This window comes from Emys orbicularis, chromosome 2 (assembly GCF_028017835.1).
Source record: "Emys orbicularis isolate rEmyOrb1 chromosome 2, rEmyOrb1.hap1, whole genome shotgun sequence".
Lineage (NCBI taxonomy): Eukaryota > Metazoa > Chordata > Testudines > Emydidae > Emys > Emys orbicularis.
This window is the reverse complement of record NC_088684.1, coordinates 119,676,301-119,694,834: the sequence shown is the minus strand read 5'-3', so window position 1 is coordinate 119,694,834 and position 18,534 is coordinate 119,676,301. Positions and strand designations below refer to the sequence as shown.

Here is an 18,534-nt window from a genome sequence, read left to right as displayed (position 1 = left end):
AGGAATTAGCCGCACCCTAGTGGCTCTCTGCCCAAAGGGCTGAGCTTTGGTAGTGCTCCCAGTCCTTTGTTTACACAGCTAAACGGTATGGAGAACTAGTGGCCAATCTGAAGGGAATTTCCCTACAGACCATAAAAGAGTCTGAAAACCCAGAGTCCATGTGGAAGATCAGTGCAGTTAGCAGGTCTGAGCTTCTAAGGTTGTTGTCCTTCCATTGTAAGCTCTACATAATGCTGCTTCCACTGCTTATCCATCCTTGTTCTGCATTGCTAGTCTGGTCCACCTGATTGACAGCTATGCCCCCCTCCCCTCCTGAGATCAGCTGCAAAGCCACTTCCTTCTCCATTCAGATCCTTCCTGAAGATCCACCTCTGGTGTTATGCCTATAGAAACTAGTTGATGGCTAATGGAGAGTTTGAGTCATTAACATTTATATATTTAGCCACCTTGTCTGTATACATTGTATTTCTTCCTTTGTCCATTTTTTTTTTTTAAACACAGTAAGAGCTCTTCAGGGCTGGGACTATTCCTTTCTTTTGTTTGGAAAATAATTAGCACACTGGGGGCAGTTACTGGAAAGAAATAATTCTGAGAGGTATATCAGAGCAGGGTTTGGTAGCAGCCTTTCTAGCTAGTTACAAAACACTTTCCATGCTAAGCATTGGTTTTCAAATGCTTGTAATTCTCCAAGAAGATCTAACTCTTACCCTTAAGCCTTTCTATGCTTGATCTCTTGCTGAAGATGAATTTTTCAGCAAGGCCTGAGCCAAATCCCTTTAGCCACTTGACTTAAAGGAGAGGGCAGGGAAAAAACAAACACTTTTCCTACTAAAGAAAAATTCAATCTTTTGTGACAACAGAAACAGGTGAAAGTTGAAACGTGGCATGACCTAGTCCTAAACAAAAACTTATAAAGCAGGGTCATGGTAGACTTATCCAACAACTGCAGCAGTTTGCATACATGCATGCATAACAAAATACAACATCCAATAAAGCTTCTGTCAAGTGAGCCAGCCATATTCAATATTTATAGGAGCTAAGAACTTTCCCAGACTGCAGACCCCTTGTTGCTGCTTTAATTTCTTTCTGTGTTGGAAGGTGGAATTTCTGTTCCTGGTATCTGATTAGTGGAGGGTGTGCTGTTTGTTTGTTGTTGTTTTTAACACAGAAGGCCATGATTTAGAAAACCATTTATCATTTTGTCAAGATTACACATTTGTAGAATATGTAACAAGATTTCTAAGGAACAGATGTTTCACTTTTTATTAAAAATAGATATGACAAAAATACACATTCCAGTAAACAAGACTTCTCCAGTTGTCATGTGGAAGCAATAAGATGCTAACATGAAAAACTTCCTATATACATAGATCCTTTCAATGGCTAATTAATTGTCTGATATTTTTGTAAGCACTTCTCAGATAATTCTTTTTAAGAAACTTTGCTACAGGCAGAACTTTTAAGGTGGGCAATCATCATTTGCTCCAACAGCCATTTGAAGCCAATAGTCCAGGTTCCTAAAAACAACAAAATTGTACAAGTTCTCTCCTCCCTTTTGGAAACCATGTTCACTTTCTCTCCAGGAAACAGGGCTGTCTGCAAAGCCATGCACGGTTAAGGTCACCCACTGCGCCAATTTTGGTTCATCAAAATAGCAACTGGAAAAGAAAAATACATTAACTGCTAATTAGAATGGAACAATAAGTTATGTTGAAGTACACCAGAATGGAATTAGAGACCTAACTACTTAACTGAAATGTATAACTAAAGGAGTTAAAAATCACTTTTTACTGAAATGTGGGACGCACAGTAGTGTAATGAGAAATTCCAACTGCTGTCACATCATTTTAGAAGGTACATATGGAGAGCACAAAGGGTTGTAGTTTTCCTGCTGAGGCACTAGCATTCCTTCAGACCCTTAATACTGCCTTAAATTAAAATATTTATGAGACTGCTCAGTTTAAATATTTTAATGTTAACTGTTTATGTAAAACTGAACGAAAAACAAAAGAAATGGGACCAAATGGCATTTCACAATGAAGAACTTCACCCCTGAAGATTTATATTGTATTATGTACTTTGACACATGTAACTGAGCTGTACTTTAATTAGAAATACTTGTTGTTTTTAATAAAACCAGCTTTTCTGAGCCGCCTCTGGCAGCCACCATCTTGCAGGGAATTGGCATTATTTGTGACTGGGATAATAGAACAATCCAATGTCAGAGTGGAAGACATATGGAAAGAAAATCTGGTGAACGGACTCTTTTTGTGGATTAGTACTTCAGCCACCAGAAGGGAACCAGACTACAAATCATAAACTGATATTAATAAAGGCCAGGCATTCTCCAGTGGTCTTAAGACTGGGAGCCAGAACGTCTGTGTTTTAATCAAAGCTCAGTGTGACTTGCTTTAGGAGTTGAAAATTTGGCTGTGACTTGTCCAATATGACATACAGTGGGCCTGATTTTCAAAAATGCTGAGCTCCCACAGCTGCCATAACTTCAGCGAGAGTTGTGGCTGCTTAACACTAAAAAAACCAACAACAACAAGACTAGAATATCTCAAAGTTGGGTCCCCCAAAGCTGGGGTATTCAAAATCAGTTGTCACTGTTGATAATTGTGGCCTTAACCTCTTTGCTTCAGTTTCCCTATATGTAAATTGGGGAGGATATCCTTTACTCACCTCTGTGGGGTGCTGAAGATTAGTCTTTGGAAAACACTTTGAAGGGGAAAAGTATTAAAATTGTAAGTATGTTATAATAATGTACCTCTGATCGCCCTTACCATAGCTGTTCCAATAACTGAATTATCTTCTCTGGGACTATAAAGCCAGTGATTGTGCACAAATAGGCTTGCTCCACTACTGTTCTGGGCTGAGGACAGCAATAGGTTGATAAGAAGCTAAATGACTTGTTGTCTCTGAAAACAGAAATAAGCTGGATAAGGTACACTGTACATTTTCTACACCAACGCTACCATTTTCAGAGTTGTGCATCAACCATGAAGCACCTAAATACATATTTAGGCCTCTAAATAAATGGTCTGCTTTTCGGAAGCGCTGAGCACCTGTGAAAAATCAAGTCACTTATTTAAGGTACCTAAAGACTGAAGTGCCTACTGTCAGGCATCAAAGGCAGAAAATTATGGCTTATGTTTTTTAAAAAATATTTAAGATCAAGGCAAGTTCAGATACTTACAAACCAACTTTGTTGCAAACGGCACCTAGCCATTCAAACAGTTCCTGTGCACTGCATGACTCTTCCAGCTTTCCTTGCAGTTCATTACTATGGAACACTGGACACTGCAAATTTCTTAATGTGCTGAATGTTGTTTTTGGCTGATGGGCTTGTATTTGGTTTTTGGAAAAGTATGACATCAGTGTTGATCCTTCTGCACCTAACAACACAGACCACAAAAAGTTGTTATAAAACTGCAACAACAAAGAAACACTGAGTATCAAACTAAACTGAAACCTTTACATGCATCTGTAAAGAAAAGATGTGTGAGATGCTCTATATGATGAATTGAAATTAAAACTGCTTACATGCTATTTATCTACCTGAGCCAGAGCCCTAGATTTTTTATCTTCTCCTCTTTTCTTGGAAATGAAGTACAGTTTCAGATCCAGCAAGTTCAGAAACCTTATTGAGCCATATTTGTATAGTTCAATTTGTCATTAGCAACAGTTAAGGCAAAATAAAAATTAAACTCATGTATTACAGAACATCTTCAAGGATGAGTGTTTGTTTAATGTTTCCAAATAAATAGCCATAGGAAAGGAAAAAATTATGCTTTTCCACTTGTTCTTTCTCTATAAGAATGCAAATGGAGAATCTGATCATCCCACTGAAACATTAACCAGATTTGGAGGCTTAGATGACAGTTTATTACAAATAGACCACCATCACCTGAATATAGTTTATCACTAACATTATGTTTTGAGTCTGTCCTCTTTTCTCCCACACCATCTCTTCAAGATATATTAACGGACTCAAAAGCAAGATATCCAATTGGTAAAAAGCAATTTTTATAGTGTCCCTGCCTACACTTTGAGATCATTGGATGAAAGGAGAAAAACAATACTAAGTCTCCTTCTGAAAAAGACAGTGGCAGGCTGTTCCTGAAGAGATGTTCTATATAGGCCACCAACAAGAGAGCTTGTACTCTGCATGTCAGAAGAACAGCAGCATAGAGCTGCTTGAAAAATGGTCACTTTTCCCCATGGAAAATTTCAATTTTTCAGCAAAAATTCAAAACATAAAAATTTATGTGGAAAAACAAACTTTTTTGACTTGGAAATACTGCTGCAGTGCCTTGTGCTCCTTTATAGGCCAGGCTTCCTGGTTGATGTTGGACAACTCCTATAATGTACCACAGTTTCCCCTTTTGGAGAGGGGAGGCAGTGGATCATGACAGATGAAGCCAGGCCAAGGAGCCTGGCCTATAGAGGAAAACGGGGATATGAGGCAAACAAATTACAACTCCCATGAGGCACCACTGCAGCACTTCCAAATAAAAATGTTTTTTTTTTTTCTTCATCAAAAAAACAAAACTGTCAAAAAATAGTTTCAATGGAAATTTTTTAACCAGCCTTACACAAGCCCAATAACAGGACATACAATGGTTGTACGTTAATTTCAAAATCAAACAGCAATTGCAGTTTTCTTCCTGATCAATTTTACTTCATGTCACTGCACCTTTGAGGTGCCATCAACAAGAGTTTGTTCTTTAAGTAACAAAATGCCACTATATTACAAGTTTACAACCCAAATAAGAATGATATCTAATTATTGGTGTATGCATTGTTGTTCTAGCCGTGTTGGTCCCAGGATATTAGAGAGACGAGTTGGGTGAGGTAATATCTTTTACTGGACCAACTTCTGTTGGTGAGACAGACAAGCTTTCTAGCTTACAGAACTCTTCACACAGCCCAGACCTGAGGAAGAGCTCTTTGTAAGCTCGAAAGCTTGTCTCTTTCACCAGCAGAAGTTGGTCCAATAAAAGATATTATCTCACTCATCTAATTTTATGTCATCCATAGTTAATATTTGAATATTCTTCTAATATTACAGTTCATTCTTATTACCTGTGTTATACCAGGACAGCAGGAAATCAAATTCTAAAGGTTTCTTCTCTTTCAAGGCCCAAAGCACTCTTTTATGTTTCTTACTATCAGGATCAAAGGCCGAGTCAGTCAAGTCAATGGTAACAACTGTAAAAGATGAAAGGGCAAATTTTACTCAACAGAGCTCAGCTTTAATATTCAGATTCTATAAGAATTATCAGAGTACTAGAAGACGTTGTCAACTACTTTTTATGGAGACACTTTGTTTTTCCTTTTAAGTTAACCCTCCACGCCTTGTAGCACTCTCTCAAAATCTTAGTCATATAGCTGTTGCTCTCCATTTTGCAAATGAAGATTTTTCTCTCTTTATTCTGATGTAGAAGACATTACAACTGCTGCATTTTGTTAACTTCTCTGCTTGTGTCTCAGCTTCACTGTGCAGAAATCAAGGGAAAGTTGTGGGATTTTGTTTGTTTGGTGGTTTTTTTGTTTGTTTGTTTGTTTTTAAGTTAACTGCTTTCTAAAAACCAGCAATGAGCAGCTCACTTTTGTGAGGGAAATGAGAAAAGGGGGGCTGTCATGCCAAAATAGTGGCTTTAAAAAAAAATACTGGCAACAGACCATTGGCATTTAAGAAAAAAGCTATAGCTTACAGTACCAGGAAAAGCCATACTTATGGCTTCAGCACTGTTTCCATTATGAGCCTGTTTTCCCACACCCATTGGTCCCAGTTCAAAGATGAATTTAAAAAAAAACTGAAGAAATTTTATTGAGCCATTTTTAAGTTTGATGAATTAGCATTATGTCCTATTTTGCTACCAGTTGTTTTTATTCAGATAACTTAAAGCCAACAGAACTCTGAAAGTTCATCTTTGCTTGTAATTAGCTTTCAATATGTACGGCCCTTATAGGTTTGTGGGGGGAGGATATGAACTAAGAGAGTTAGTGATTTGTAAAAAATCAGTCAAAAGCATGTCCACAGGTTATCTGCTAAAAACTGCAAATTTTCTTTACAGTGTGCAAGGCATGGAGGCTACTGAAAGGACAATTTGCCTGAGAAAGATTTTAAGTGTCTCAAACACACAGAACAAAATCCTCTCTCTCTCTCTCTCAACAAAAGGGGTCTCTCAAATTTAGTTTTTTCTTTGCAGTTTCTGCAGCATTCTGCAAGGTGCAAGCTTTCATTTAAAAAAAGATTAAGGTTTTTTGTTTTTCTGCTGTGAAGATACAGAGATTGCATACAATATATAAAATGCAAAAATGCTCACATCCTACATTATTGCAATAAAAGGGATATATAATTAAAAATAAATCAAGAAATGCAGAAATTAAGTTCTTACAATATCAACCAAATTTTAAATGTATATGTTCTATTTGTGCTTTTCTTGTTACTTGTGTAGTTTACATATTTCTCTCAATACGTGTATAGTGTGTGTACACAGGGAGAAAACATCCCAGAGATTAACCAAATTTAGAGGAATCAAAGCTTAAACTGAGATAGTTTGGTGTCCTATTAAGACACTTTATAAATGGATATTACTATTAGAATAGGTGCTGTTAGTGTAAACAATACTTACTATATCTCATGACTTTTTTACCAGAATACTGAGATGGACGACCTTGTAGTCCAAGCTCCTCATATGTGTCCTTGTCTACTGATATAATTAGTTTTCCTATGAACAGAAAGGATTTTTGTTAGTACCAGTTATCTCTTCCATAGCTCCCCCTTTAAAGTCTTTGAGAGTCTCATGCTGCATAAAGTTAAACCTGGATCACTAGGTGTTAGTAATGTAATCCAGGCTCCTTCAGTTTCAGTTAAATGGATCACAAAGAGTAACCCTGGAAAATCTTAACAGTAGATTATTGTTGGTTGTCAAAATATGTCTTATGAATTAGCATGAGTGAACCCTAAATAACATAATTCCTGAGTTGTGCAATTACCCTATGTAACTTTGCCATGTTACTTCTGTCACCCATATCTTCCCTCCTCCCAGCTATTCCCTAGTGTTTGTTATATTCATTTGTGAATCTTGTGTTGAGTTAGGCCCTGATTCTGCAAACACTCGCATATGCTTGAAGCTACTGCTGTGCTTTAAACTTATTGACTTCAATGGGCCTACTCAGGTGAGTAAAGTTAAGCACATACTTAAGTGTCTGAAGGTTTGCGGCTTAGATTGAAAACACTTTGGTGCATTCACGGCGACATCCTTTGCCACTACAGCATTTAGCACGATGGAGCCCTTGATCCTGACTGGGGTCTTTGGACACTACCACAAAATAATAATATTGAGTGTCAAAAAGGACTGAACTGTGATATCACCCAGTGCCTAAATCATGGACTCCAGAATGGCTGTGAATATTATTTTGAAAGATTTACACATTGCTAGCACCCAGAGACCACAATCAGGATCAGATTTCCATTGGGTTAGTGGCTGTATATACATACAAAAGATGATATCCCTGCCGCAAAGAGCTTACATGAAGAATTTCAGTTTACTTGTGCTCTGGCAAACACTTGCTTTTTTTGGGGGGGGGGGGGGGCAACTGGGTTATGACAATTAGCGAATGAGACCAAAAATAAAAGGATATGAAAAGATTTACATTTTTACTGTAATTGCTGTAATATGTATTGTGTAATATGTTGAAATCTCAAGACGTTTGGAAAACAGTGAATCAAAACAAAGCTCTCCATTACTCTCATGTGTGAAATGCTTAATTATACTTAGAGAGAAGTATTAGTCAGTACTTTTAAGTACTAAATATTTCATCATAGTATTTTGAGAAATATACTAAAACCACCTGACCCATATTTTTTAAGGGGGCAGCGTCAACTTAAAATGGTTTCGATTTTAGGGTTTGTAAGAAGCAGCCTTCAATAAAGTTTCAGACCAACAGAAATGCTTGTTTTTTAATTCCAATGAAAACAGTTTTTACACAAACATTCTTCTACAACATTAGCAACCCAAGGTTTGCAGCACTGACCATTTGAAATAAGTAAAAGTGAAACTGACTTAATTGAGTTTACTTTCCATGATGTAAGAAATGAAATAAATCGTGAGCATGAACAACAAAGAGTAACTTTCATTTTTTTAATATTTCATTTTAATAATTACTAGTAAACATAGGTAAAGAAATGTACTCATGATTTTTCCAGTTGACAGTACCCCTTTCAAAAACCCAAGTAAAAACAAAACAATCAAAGGCATTAGTCAATGTCTATGTATAATGAATAGTATGAATTCATACCAGTTGGTAGTAGAGCAGCAGCATTATCTTGATCAATTTTTGTGTTGTATGTAAGCGCATAGCATGAACCTTTAACACAAAGGAACAGTACAATCTGAGGTTATACAGCTCGCAAAAGATATACTGGCAATATTTAAGTTAGACTCATCTCAAGATAAATAGATCAGTCAGTTGCTGTTTAGATCCTGCTTGATTTCTGCACTTCAACTAACTAGCCTTCTCCCACTATGGTACTTTCACGTTGCCTCTACAAATTTGACAGTGACATTTTCAGGGTTTTATAACCCAGATGAAATTCATTCCAGGCCCAAAATTGAAACACTTTATTTCACCCTGGAAGTGATTCTTTTCACCAAATTAGAAAAAAAATTGGTCCAACCATTTTTCAGATATTGGGTCACATTGAAAAATAGAGAGGACGCTGTTGTTATTGTGGACATTTTTTTTTAGTCATATCCCACAACCACCTTCATCTTCTAAAATCAAGAGCCCAGTCCTGTAATCTTGGCACATGAGTGGTCCCATTGCTTGAATAGGAACTGTTGGCACAAGTACTATTCAAGAGAATAAGAGCAGTAAGAAAGAGGGTCCTAAATTTAGCAAGTAATTAATCCTTAATGGAGGGACAACTACTTTCCTTTTAAAAGAGCTTATTTGAAAAAATCCTTTGCTCCACGATTGAGTCCTCAGTGATAGGGAACATTTTGGCATCAACAAAGTGGTGGATGTCCCTGGATGTCTGCCATCAACATGCCTTTTCTTCAGAGTGTTAAATATCAAAGGCAGGAGACACGTTGTTCCATCTTTAATGTTCAAGATGGAAGAAGGACCAGAGGGAGAAACCATTTCTATGTGCAGATTTACATGCCCTCTTTAGAACTTGCAGATTTTATTCATAATTACTATCTCTATAATGACATTTAACGAAAGACCCAGAACTTCACAAGATGATTACAAACTATATGGAGAAGAATCACGTCACTAATCTCTGAAATGCAGTTACCTCTAGGCTGGAAGATAGCTGCGATTAAACAATAACAGCAACACATCACTACAGTTCAGGACATAAAGCAAAGCATAAATCATACCCAATTGAAAGTGCAAGGAGAATTCAGGAATTCAGGTAGGCAGACTGTAATTACTCAAATGGAACTGAGCTAGAGCACCAGGGCTAACCTTCCTTCATTCCATTTCTGTAAAGAATGCCACAGGCCTTACACATGTTCACCTATTGAGATCAATGCTTGCTGTACCTTAGTGCAATGGGGTTTTCAAACTTTTTTTCTGGGGACCCAGTTGAAGAAAATTGTTGATGCCCGCAACCCAGGGCAGGGGGTTGGGGCGCCGGAAGGGGTCAGGGCTCAGGGCTGGGGGTGCAGGCTCTGGGGTAGGGCTGGGGATGAGGGGCTTGGGGTGCAGGAAGGGGCTCTGTGTGTGTGTGGGGGGGGAAGCCTCAGGGCTGGGGCAGGGGATTGGGGCGTGGGGTTGGGGCGCGGGCTTACCTCCGGCAGCTCCCAGTCAGCAGCGTAGCTGGGGTGCAGAGGCAGGCATCCCACCTCTCCTGGCACCGCGGACCGCGCTGCGCCCTGGAAGCGGCCACCAACAGGTCTGGCTCCTAGGCAGAGGCGCGCAAGCGGCTTCGCGCGATTCTTGCCCGCAGGCACCTATCCCCCCCCAGCTACCATTGGCTGGTTTCTGGCCAATGGGAGTACAGAGCCAGTGCTCGGGGTTGGGGCAGCATGCAGAGCCCCGTGGCCCCCCTTCCTAGAAGATGAACCCATTGCTGGCCGCTTCTGGGGTGCAGTGCGGTGTCGGAAAAGGTAGGCACTAGCCTGCCTTAGCTGGGCAGCACCACCACCACCGGGACTTTTAATGTCTCCGTCGGCGGTGCTGACCACAGCAAGGCGACCCAGTGCCTTACATGCCGTGACCCAGTACTGGGTCACGACCCACGGTTTGAAAAACACTACCATAGTGTATGTCTACACTACAAAAAAAGGTGTGTTCTTAACTTGGATTAGTTACCCTGTGGTAGCTAACTTGTGTTAAAATATCAGTGAAGATACAGCAACTTGGCTTTTAAATTGAGTTAGCAGTTAGGCTCCTCTTCCTATAGATTTTAATTTGAGTTGCTAACCTAAGTAAAAGCCAAGATGCTGTGTCTTCACTGCTATTTTCACACAAATTAGCTATCACAGTTGGCTAATCCAAGTTAAGAACGATTTTTTTTGGACTGTAGACACACCCTAAATAACTGTTACCTCAAGCCCTCTAGAGCTAGAATCCAAAAAATATCATTCTGAAATCTTGGAATTATTGCTTTCAAATGTTTAACGCTTTACTCTCTAGCTAGTGGTTTATGAGATCATTCCTGTTAAGAATTATGTGGGGAAAGCTGTTGTAAAGGTAAACGTTGTCAGGAGCAGTGTACATTTTCAGGCATTTGTCCAAGAACTCTAACGAGGAAGAGAATAAACTGATCTGAGTGTACTACAGGATTCTCTTTGTTTAGTTCTCCCACCCTTAAAAAAATAAGGAAATTCAATTTTTAAAAAAACCACAGTGACCTTGCTCTCTCCCCACATTTTCTGTCCATCCTCCACCATTTCTTCTACCACTAACCTTTCTCCTCTGCACTATAACAGGTATAATAGCCCATTTACCAGGGAGCAGAGAGAAGAGAAGAGTGATGCAGACTTCTCTATTTGTTCGTCTCTTCCAAATGCCAAGAATGTCACAGTACAAAAAACTCATAGAAAAAAACAACAACAACAACCTGATGTTATCACAAGCACTTTTTACTATTCCAGGAAGCACTGGCAAGACATTCGGTTTCATTCATATTCACTGTATGTATTTTTAGCTCCCCCTTACCTTTCTTCACGAATGTATTGATAAATTCATGTGTAACCAATTCATGAAGGGATAAATTCTTCACCAAATAATACTCTCCAATGTCTGTGATAACACTTTTCAGTGCTTCTGGAAGAATTCCACATTCAGGGATCAAAAATGACACCTATTTAGACCATATTTGTAATGCAAATTAGATCTTACATATAAACATAGATAATCGAAATTACAAAACTGGGCTGAAGAAAAGAAATAAGCAAACAAAAATTCAGCTCCTCAAAGAGGTTAGCACATAAAATTAAAGAGTTAAAGGTATCTGAAGATGGGTGAGTTCCCCAAATACCAAGAGGCGAATTCAGCACATAACTAATTTTAAGATAGTCCCACCCCAGATGCCCTTGAGTTTCACAATTACTAAACCTTATTGTTAGGACTCAGTTCTCTATTTTGCATAGTTCATACACAGTACAGTGCCATTTAAAGCACTACAGAAAGGGATATTATTGCACAGCATGGTTTTGCAAAGGGTATGGTTTTAAGACAAAATAAAGGTTTTGAATGCTTTTTACCTTTGCTATTTGGGGCATTTACCACATAATGGGTTAAATCTGTCCTTAGTTATGCCCATGCACGAATGGAAATCAGGGTAGGATTTGGTCCATTTTAAAACGAATACATTCCATGGTGCAAGACACAGATTTACCGCCCCCACCCCCCAAATTAAGCCTGCTTGATAAAAACTCAGATGAGATCAGGTACATTTAATGTAGTTTGGCTATTCTCCCAAATTCAAGCAGATTAGGGCCTAATTTGTTTCTTATGAGAATGAATGAGGCAAGCTCTCAATGCTACACAAGACAATCAAAGGAGGAGGTGCTGCTGCTGTCTTCCTTGTGACCAGTGGTTAGAGCACTCACCCAGGATGAGGGAGACCCAGGTTCAAAATTCCCCCCTCTACCAGGATTTAAACAGGGGTCTCCCACTTCTCAAGTAAGTGCTCTACCCACTGAGCTATGGGATAATCTGATACAGCGCTCCCTCAATCTCTCATGCTGAAGCTGTTTCACTGCAGCTAAATAATTAAAGAGAGTCAATGGAGCAGGGGGACTGGACGCTGGGTCTTCCACCTCCTGGGTGAGTGCTCTAACCACTGGCCTAAAAGTTATAACCAAACACTAGATTTTGAATAGCCTCTGAGCACACCTACTGGATCAAGCTCCACCAGCAAGTTAGGCAGGTGAACACCTATCTTCCCCCGTTCATAAGTTGCTCTGCAGGAGACAGGATTCCAGATAGTTAGAGCAAGGCAGCAGTGCACAGGCCCTGAGGCAGAAACGTAAGTAGCTATGGAATTTTTACCCTGAAAATTTAGGTGCTGAGTGAGTTTAGGCGCCTACAGGGTTCAGCTGGAGTTTTGTGAATTGCATTAGAACCTAAAACTGGGACTTAGGTGCCAAAGTCTGATATTTAGGTGTCTACATACCTTTGTGCATCTAGTCCTCAGCTACTAAGGTGATGAACATAGTATAAGAACCCATACAGAATAGAATACAGGGGAGCTGGGAATAGGCTGAGTCTGACATGGCAGCATTGAGCTGCCCTTCAGAAGAGAGTGAGATAGACCTTAACACAAAAGTAGTGCTTTGGAAAAGGGAGGGGGTGAGACTCGGGAGAAGTGTATTGCTGAGAATGTCTGACGCTGAGCCTCAGTTAAAATGTTTTATCCATTAATTTTCTAATCAGGGTGTGATGCTTCTGTTGGGGTACCCAGAACTATAAGCCACTGTGTTACCCCCTCTCAGACCCAGCAAGCGAGAGCTTTGCTGCTGCTAAGTAATGTGTCAGAGGCCTGGCACACCAGCTTTTCTTCTTCATCAGCAAACGCTACAGGATTCTGCCAGTCCAAAACTTGCTTTGCATGTAACAACCAGTGAACCCCAATTCCCAAGTTCCAGAGACATCTCTTTGCCATATCCAGTCCCTCTCACTGGACACTCCCAGAAATTATTAAGTTTGCTGCCTCCAAAAAAGACTGCATGCATATCAGCCTGTTAGGTTAGCTGAAGATTCACTCTCCAATTTAATACACAGCACTGACATGGTTTTGTAATAAAAGAAGAAGTAGTTTGTTAACAAAGAACAAATTTAAGTGATAATAAATAAGAATAAAAAAACCAGGTATGGTTACAAGTGAAACAAAACAAAACAAAATATGCTTTCTTGTGGCAAACAATTTCAGCAAGTTCCCTTTTCTAAGCAGGTTTCTCACCTATAGTCAGTTTCCAGCTACTCTTGCCTTCTAGGCCAAGAGAGCTTTCATAGGCTCAGAGGACACTGAACCCTAAGTTCCCTCAGTGACAGATGACTCAAATCTCTCTTTGTCCCCCTTATATTACCCCAAAGTTCATTGTCTCTGTTTCAAGAGCCAGGAGGGTACAGACTCCATCCCCCATCGTGATCATTAAGTGATCATCTCCCCACTTGCTAGTTTGATGGCTTTGTTTACCTTGTATGTACATATACTTTTCATTGTCCTCTGTGATCAAGCTGGCCAGACAAGTAAAAACACATTCCTTTGTCTAGGGCAGGCTGGGCTTTATGTGCTGCCTGCCAAACATGTTTTAAGAACATATTTTCAGCACACATTTCTAACTCTTGTAACACCCCGTACATATATCATGCAATGATTTTCAGGACCAGCATGTTAACAGTTTGCATATGATACTTTACACAACACCATTTAGACACAGATTATGACCACAGTATGTTGGGGCAATGAGAGTTTCAGGCCTGATGTGACTTATGGTATGTTGTGCTCTCTGCTAGTTGGCACTGAGGGTCGCACAGGGGTCTGTGGTGACAAGGGAGGGGACAGAATGGATTTGGGTTTTTCAGCAACATTCAGATGGTTTAACTGCAGTTACTAAACTTTGCCAGAAAGGCAAGTGACCATTTAATTTTGCAGCCAAACCAGAGAGGGCTTAGTAAACTCAACTACAATTTGCTTACTTGCTGCTGCAAAATGCAACTCAATTTGATTCTAAGAGAGAAGCTCTCTCTTTCCAATCTTTGGTTACAGATGTTTGCATGCAATCTTAGGCCCCATTCCAGATAATGCTCTATGTGACCAATGGGGTCAACCCCCAAGGAGTCACTTGTAGGATTGGTACCTTTAATCTTTAGACACAATTCTGCACCCTTACACCCGCATGGAGCTCCACTGATTTCAATGGCGTTCTGGCTGTGTGCAGCAGTTTGCAGGATCTGGGCTTTAGGTACTGCTGCAGCCAGGAAGATTAATTTACAAATAACTTACACACTAATAAGTCTAAAAACTATACTGTGACCCTAAGAAGCACTCAGTGCCAATGGCAGAGGGCCCACTGTTCTGTAACTCCTATCAGGCCTGACATAAAGAACGGCCATACTGGGTCAGACCAAAGGTCCATCTAGCCCAGTATCCTGTCTTCCGACAGTGGCCAATGCCAGGTGCTTCAGAGGGAATGAACAGGTAATCATCAAGCAATCCATTCCGTTGCCCATTCCCAGCTTCAGGCAAACAGAGGCTCGGGACAACATCTCTGTCCATCCTGGCTAATAGCCATAGATGGATCTATCTTCCATGAACTTATCTAGTTCCTTTTTGAACCCTGTTATAGTCTTGGCCTTCAGAACATCCTCTGGCAAGGAGTTCCACAGTTTTACTGTGCATTGTGTGAAGAAATACTTCCTTTTGTTTGTTTTAAACCTGCTGCCTCTTAATTTTATTTGGTGACCCCTAGTTCTTGTGTTATGAAGAGTAAATAACACTTCCTTATTTACTTTCTCCACACCAGTCATTATTTTATAGACCTCTGTCATATCCCCCCTTAGTTATCTTTTTTCCAAGCTGAAAAGTCCCAGTCTTTTTAATCTCTCCTCCTATGGAAGCTGTTCCATACCCTTAATAATTTTTGTTGCCCTTTTCTGTACCTTTTCCAATTCCAATATACCAATTCCAATGACACACTCATTACATCTACCACATTGCTGTCATGTTATTTTCTGCAAAGAGTGTTGTGTAAAGTATCCAGTGAAAGCTGGTGACACACTAGTCATTAATATCATTGCATGATGATGCATGGATGCAGTATAAAGAGTTATGTATGTGTGCTGGAAATATGTTTCTATAATAAGTTCTGGGGGCAGATTTGATCACATTTGTCCTAGACAAAGGGAATGTTGATTCGCTTGTGTCTATAATGTAAACTGAGCACAGGGATGCCAGAGACAATGGACCTTTCATTTGCATCCAAGGTAAACACCAATTATCAAGAGGATGATGCAATAGCACAGCATCAGCACACCAGAGGACACCTCATAATCTGAACCGCAGGGAGTCAGCCTGACCCTTGGGACAAAGACTATGAACTTTGGGGAATATAAGCAGCAAAAGGACATCTTGCTACTCATAACTGAGGGAACAAAGAGGTCAGTGCTCTTTGCATCTATGAACAGTGGATCTCCAACCAGATGGGTTGATGATGCTGAGAAGTAGCTGTAGGTGAGAAAACTGCTTTAGACAAAGCATGGAGCCTGCTAAGGTTATATATAGCTTCAGAAACATGTTATACTTTTGTTTCATTTGTAACCATTTTCTGTTTCTATTATCTCTGCTTAATTTCACTTAAATCTCTGGTCTTAATAAACTTACTTTTGCTTTATTATAAATTCATCTCAGTGCTGTTATAATAAAGAGAGGTGTGCATCCTCATCCGAACCAGCAGGCAGGTGTGTAGTCTGTCTCTTTGGCGGCAGCAGAGTTGGTAGTTCTGTCAGCATCCAGTGACAGGGGCTGGATGCTGCAGAGAGATGCTTCTGGAGAGTTTGAGAATTGTAGTGCACCAAGGATTAATTTGCAAGGCACAGTCTGGGGTGGCAGCATCCTAAGGAGTTTTTTTGGCTAGCTAAAAGGAGACTGTGGTGGCAGGGAGCTGTCACACAGAATAACACCAACCAAACCTTCTTTTGCTAAGGCAGAAAGGATAACAGGGTGACTTACAGTTCTGGACCACCTCAAGAAAGCATCACAATACCTATCTGCTGTTGGCTTGTTTATCTGTTTTTGACACCTTGTTCAATACATCATATATAGCTGTTAAATGTGATGCAAGTTTTGGAGTTTTTGAAACACAGCAACTTGCAGACCAATAATGGATCCAGTTTGGTTAAAACTAACAGTCCCAGCGTAAGAGACATTCTAGAAGCAACTGCATGTCCTTTAAAGAAGCATCTCAGAAATGCATACATAGAATTATACAGAAAAGGTGGGTGAAGTAATATCTTTTATTGCACCAACTTCTGTGACAGATTCAAATTTCTGAGCTTACACCTGGCCTTAGACTAAAATACCAACAACCAAAAATCTACCAGCTGGTAAACACTGATCTCTTTTCCTTCCCCCTTCAACATTATCTTGTTGGATAACCAATTTCAAAGCCTTAGGTGCCAGTAGAGAAGTGATGTTTATTTTTGTTTGTTTTTACAAGCTTGATATATCATCACTTCATCCAAATGATACTTTAGAAGGACATGATTAGATTAAAAATATGATCTACAATCCCACTGACAAATTATAACTGGATGGGAGAAAAAGTGTTTTGCTCTGGATTGAAAATATATCAAGTTTTGGGGGTTTTCCCCCTTTGCTTTAAAAATCCAGCACTCTGCAAAGAAAAAAAAAGGGGGGGGGGAGGAGAAATAGTCACACAACTTTATTCATCCATCTGTGAAGAACTGTCCCAAGAGCTGAGCTGAACTGAAATAATCAATGGAGCAGATGTACATGGAAAAATTGGCAATACAAACCTTTATACAAAAAAGAGGCTGTTGCTCAGCTATTTTAATTTTAGATTTTTTTTATTTTTTTGAAGAGAAAGGGAAAAAGAGATCATTGTGTACACCACTTGGTAGATTTTGGGTTGTTAGTATTTCAGTCTAAGGCCATGTCTATATTACAGAGACTACAGCAGCATAGTTGTCACTGTAACTAGGCCGGCATAACCTGTAACATAAATGCAACCAACACCAACTGAAAGGGTTTTTCCCTTTGGTGTATGAACTCCACCTCCACACAGGACAGGAGCAAGGTTGACGGGCACCTTCCCAGCAGTGTCTACACGGGGGTTAGGTCAGCGTAGCTATAGGCTCGGGATTGTTCACACTCCTGAGTGCCAGAGCGGTACCTCCCTAAATTTTAAGTGCAATCCAGGCTTGAGCCCTTGTCTACATTAGACAAGTGCACCAGTCCCACGAGCAGCCTTACAAACTGAGCAGAAACAATGAGGCGCCCTTGTAGCACCTTAGAGACTAACAAATTTATTTGGGCATAAGCTTTAATTTGTTAGTCTCTGAGGTGCCACAAGAAGTGGGTTGTAGCCCACGAAAGCTTATGCTCTAATAAATTTGTTAGTCTCTAAGGTGCCACAAGTACTCCTGTTCTTTTTAAGGACTCCTGGTTGTTTTTGCTGATACAGACTAACAAGGCTGCCCCTCTGAAACTGAGCAGGTCAAACTGGAGACGACCCCTAATGTCAGCCTACGCTTATAATTCAGGTCACCTGCCCTACAGTCCCTGTACCGCAGATGTGGCAGCAGAGCCGCGTCTACACCAGGGGCTTGCCCCCGGCAGAGGGGTTTCTAAGTCTGCTCCATGAAACCGGGGCACGTTTGTAGCCAAGGGCCGGGCAGCTCGCACGGGTGCGGCTAGGAAGTCGGCCCCTGACAGGCACCAGGAAGCGGGGCTGGGAGGGAGACACCGAGCCAGGCGGTGAGGGGGCCCCTCCCAGAGAACCCCCGCACCCCAACAGCCACCAACCGCCCCGCACTCACGCGGCAGTTGTAGGCGTGGCTCCGCACGTGCGCCGCGTGCCGGGAGCGCTCATGCCGCATGTGGCTTTTCTCGCACACCAGCAGGTGCCGCGGGGTCTCGCGGAGCCGCCGCAGCGGAACCGACATCCCGAATCCGCGCGCCGCGCAGCAGCCACCAATAAGGAAGCAGCCGGGGGCCACCTCGCCTCCTCCCCACGTCACGCAGAGGGAGGGGGCAGGCAGGCGCAGGAAGAGGGGGGGCAATGCGGTTACTTCCGGCCGCCTCCCAGATGCAGAGCAGCTGTTTCCGGTGTAGCCTCAGCTCGTGCTACCCGTGTAATTTGTGAGCGAGAGACTGCGCATGCGCAGTAATAGCTGGCGAAGCTGCTGCTGCTGCCCTCCCCATGTGCAAAATGGGATAAAATAGGGGCACAGGGGGCAGAGCAGGGTTGGGGGTGCTTGGATGCTGTAGCTGGGTGCAGTAACCCATACAGGGCTGGGCATTTAAGGCACAATGTA

General features: G+C 41.0%; 1 protein-coding gene across 1 annotated transcript; it reads right to left on the bottom strand.

Annotated features, from left to right (window-relative positions):
• Nucleotides 1–1,249: 1,249 nt before the first annotated feature.
• RPP40 (ribonuclease P/MRP subunit p40) lies at nt 1,250–18,224 on the bottom strand. Its single transcript, XM_065399190.1, has 8 exons — nt 18,037–18,224; nt 11,188–11,332; nt 8,314–8,382; nt 6,645–6,740; nt 5,089–5,214; nt 3,200–3,398; nt 2,787–2,921; nt 1,250–1,658 (listed from the first exon to the last, which is right to left on the bottom strand). Exons 1-8 carry the CDS (start codon nt 18,160–18,162, stop codon nt 1,460–1,462), a joined length of 1,095 nt encoding a protein of 364 aa, XP_065255262.1. The 5' UTR covers nt 18,163–18,224; the 3' UTR covers nt 1,250–1,459.
• Nucleotides 18,225–18,534: the final 310 nt, after the last annotated feature.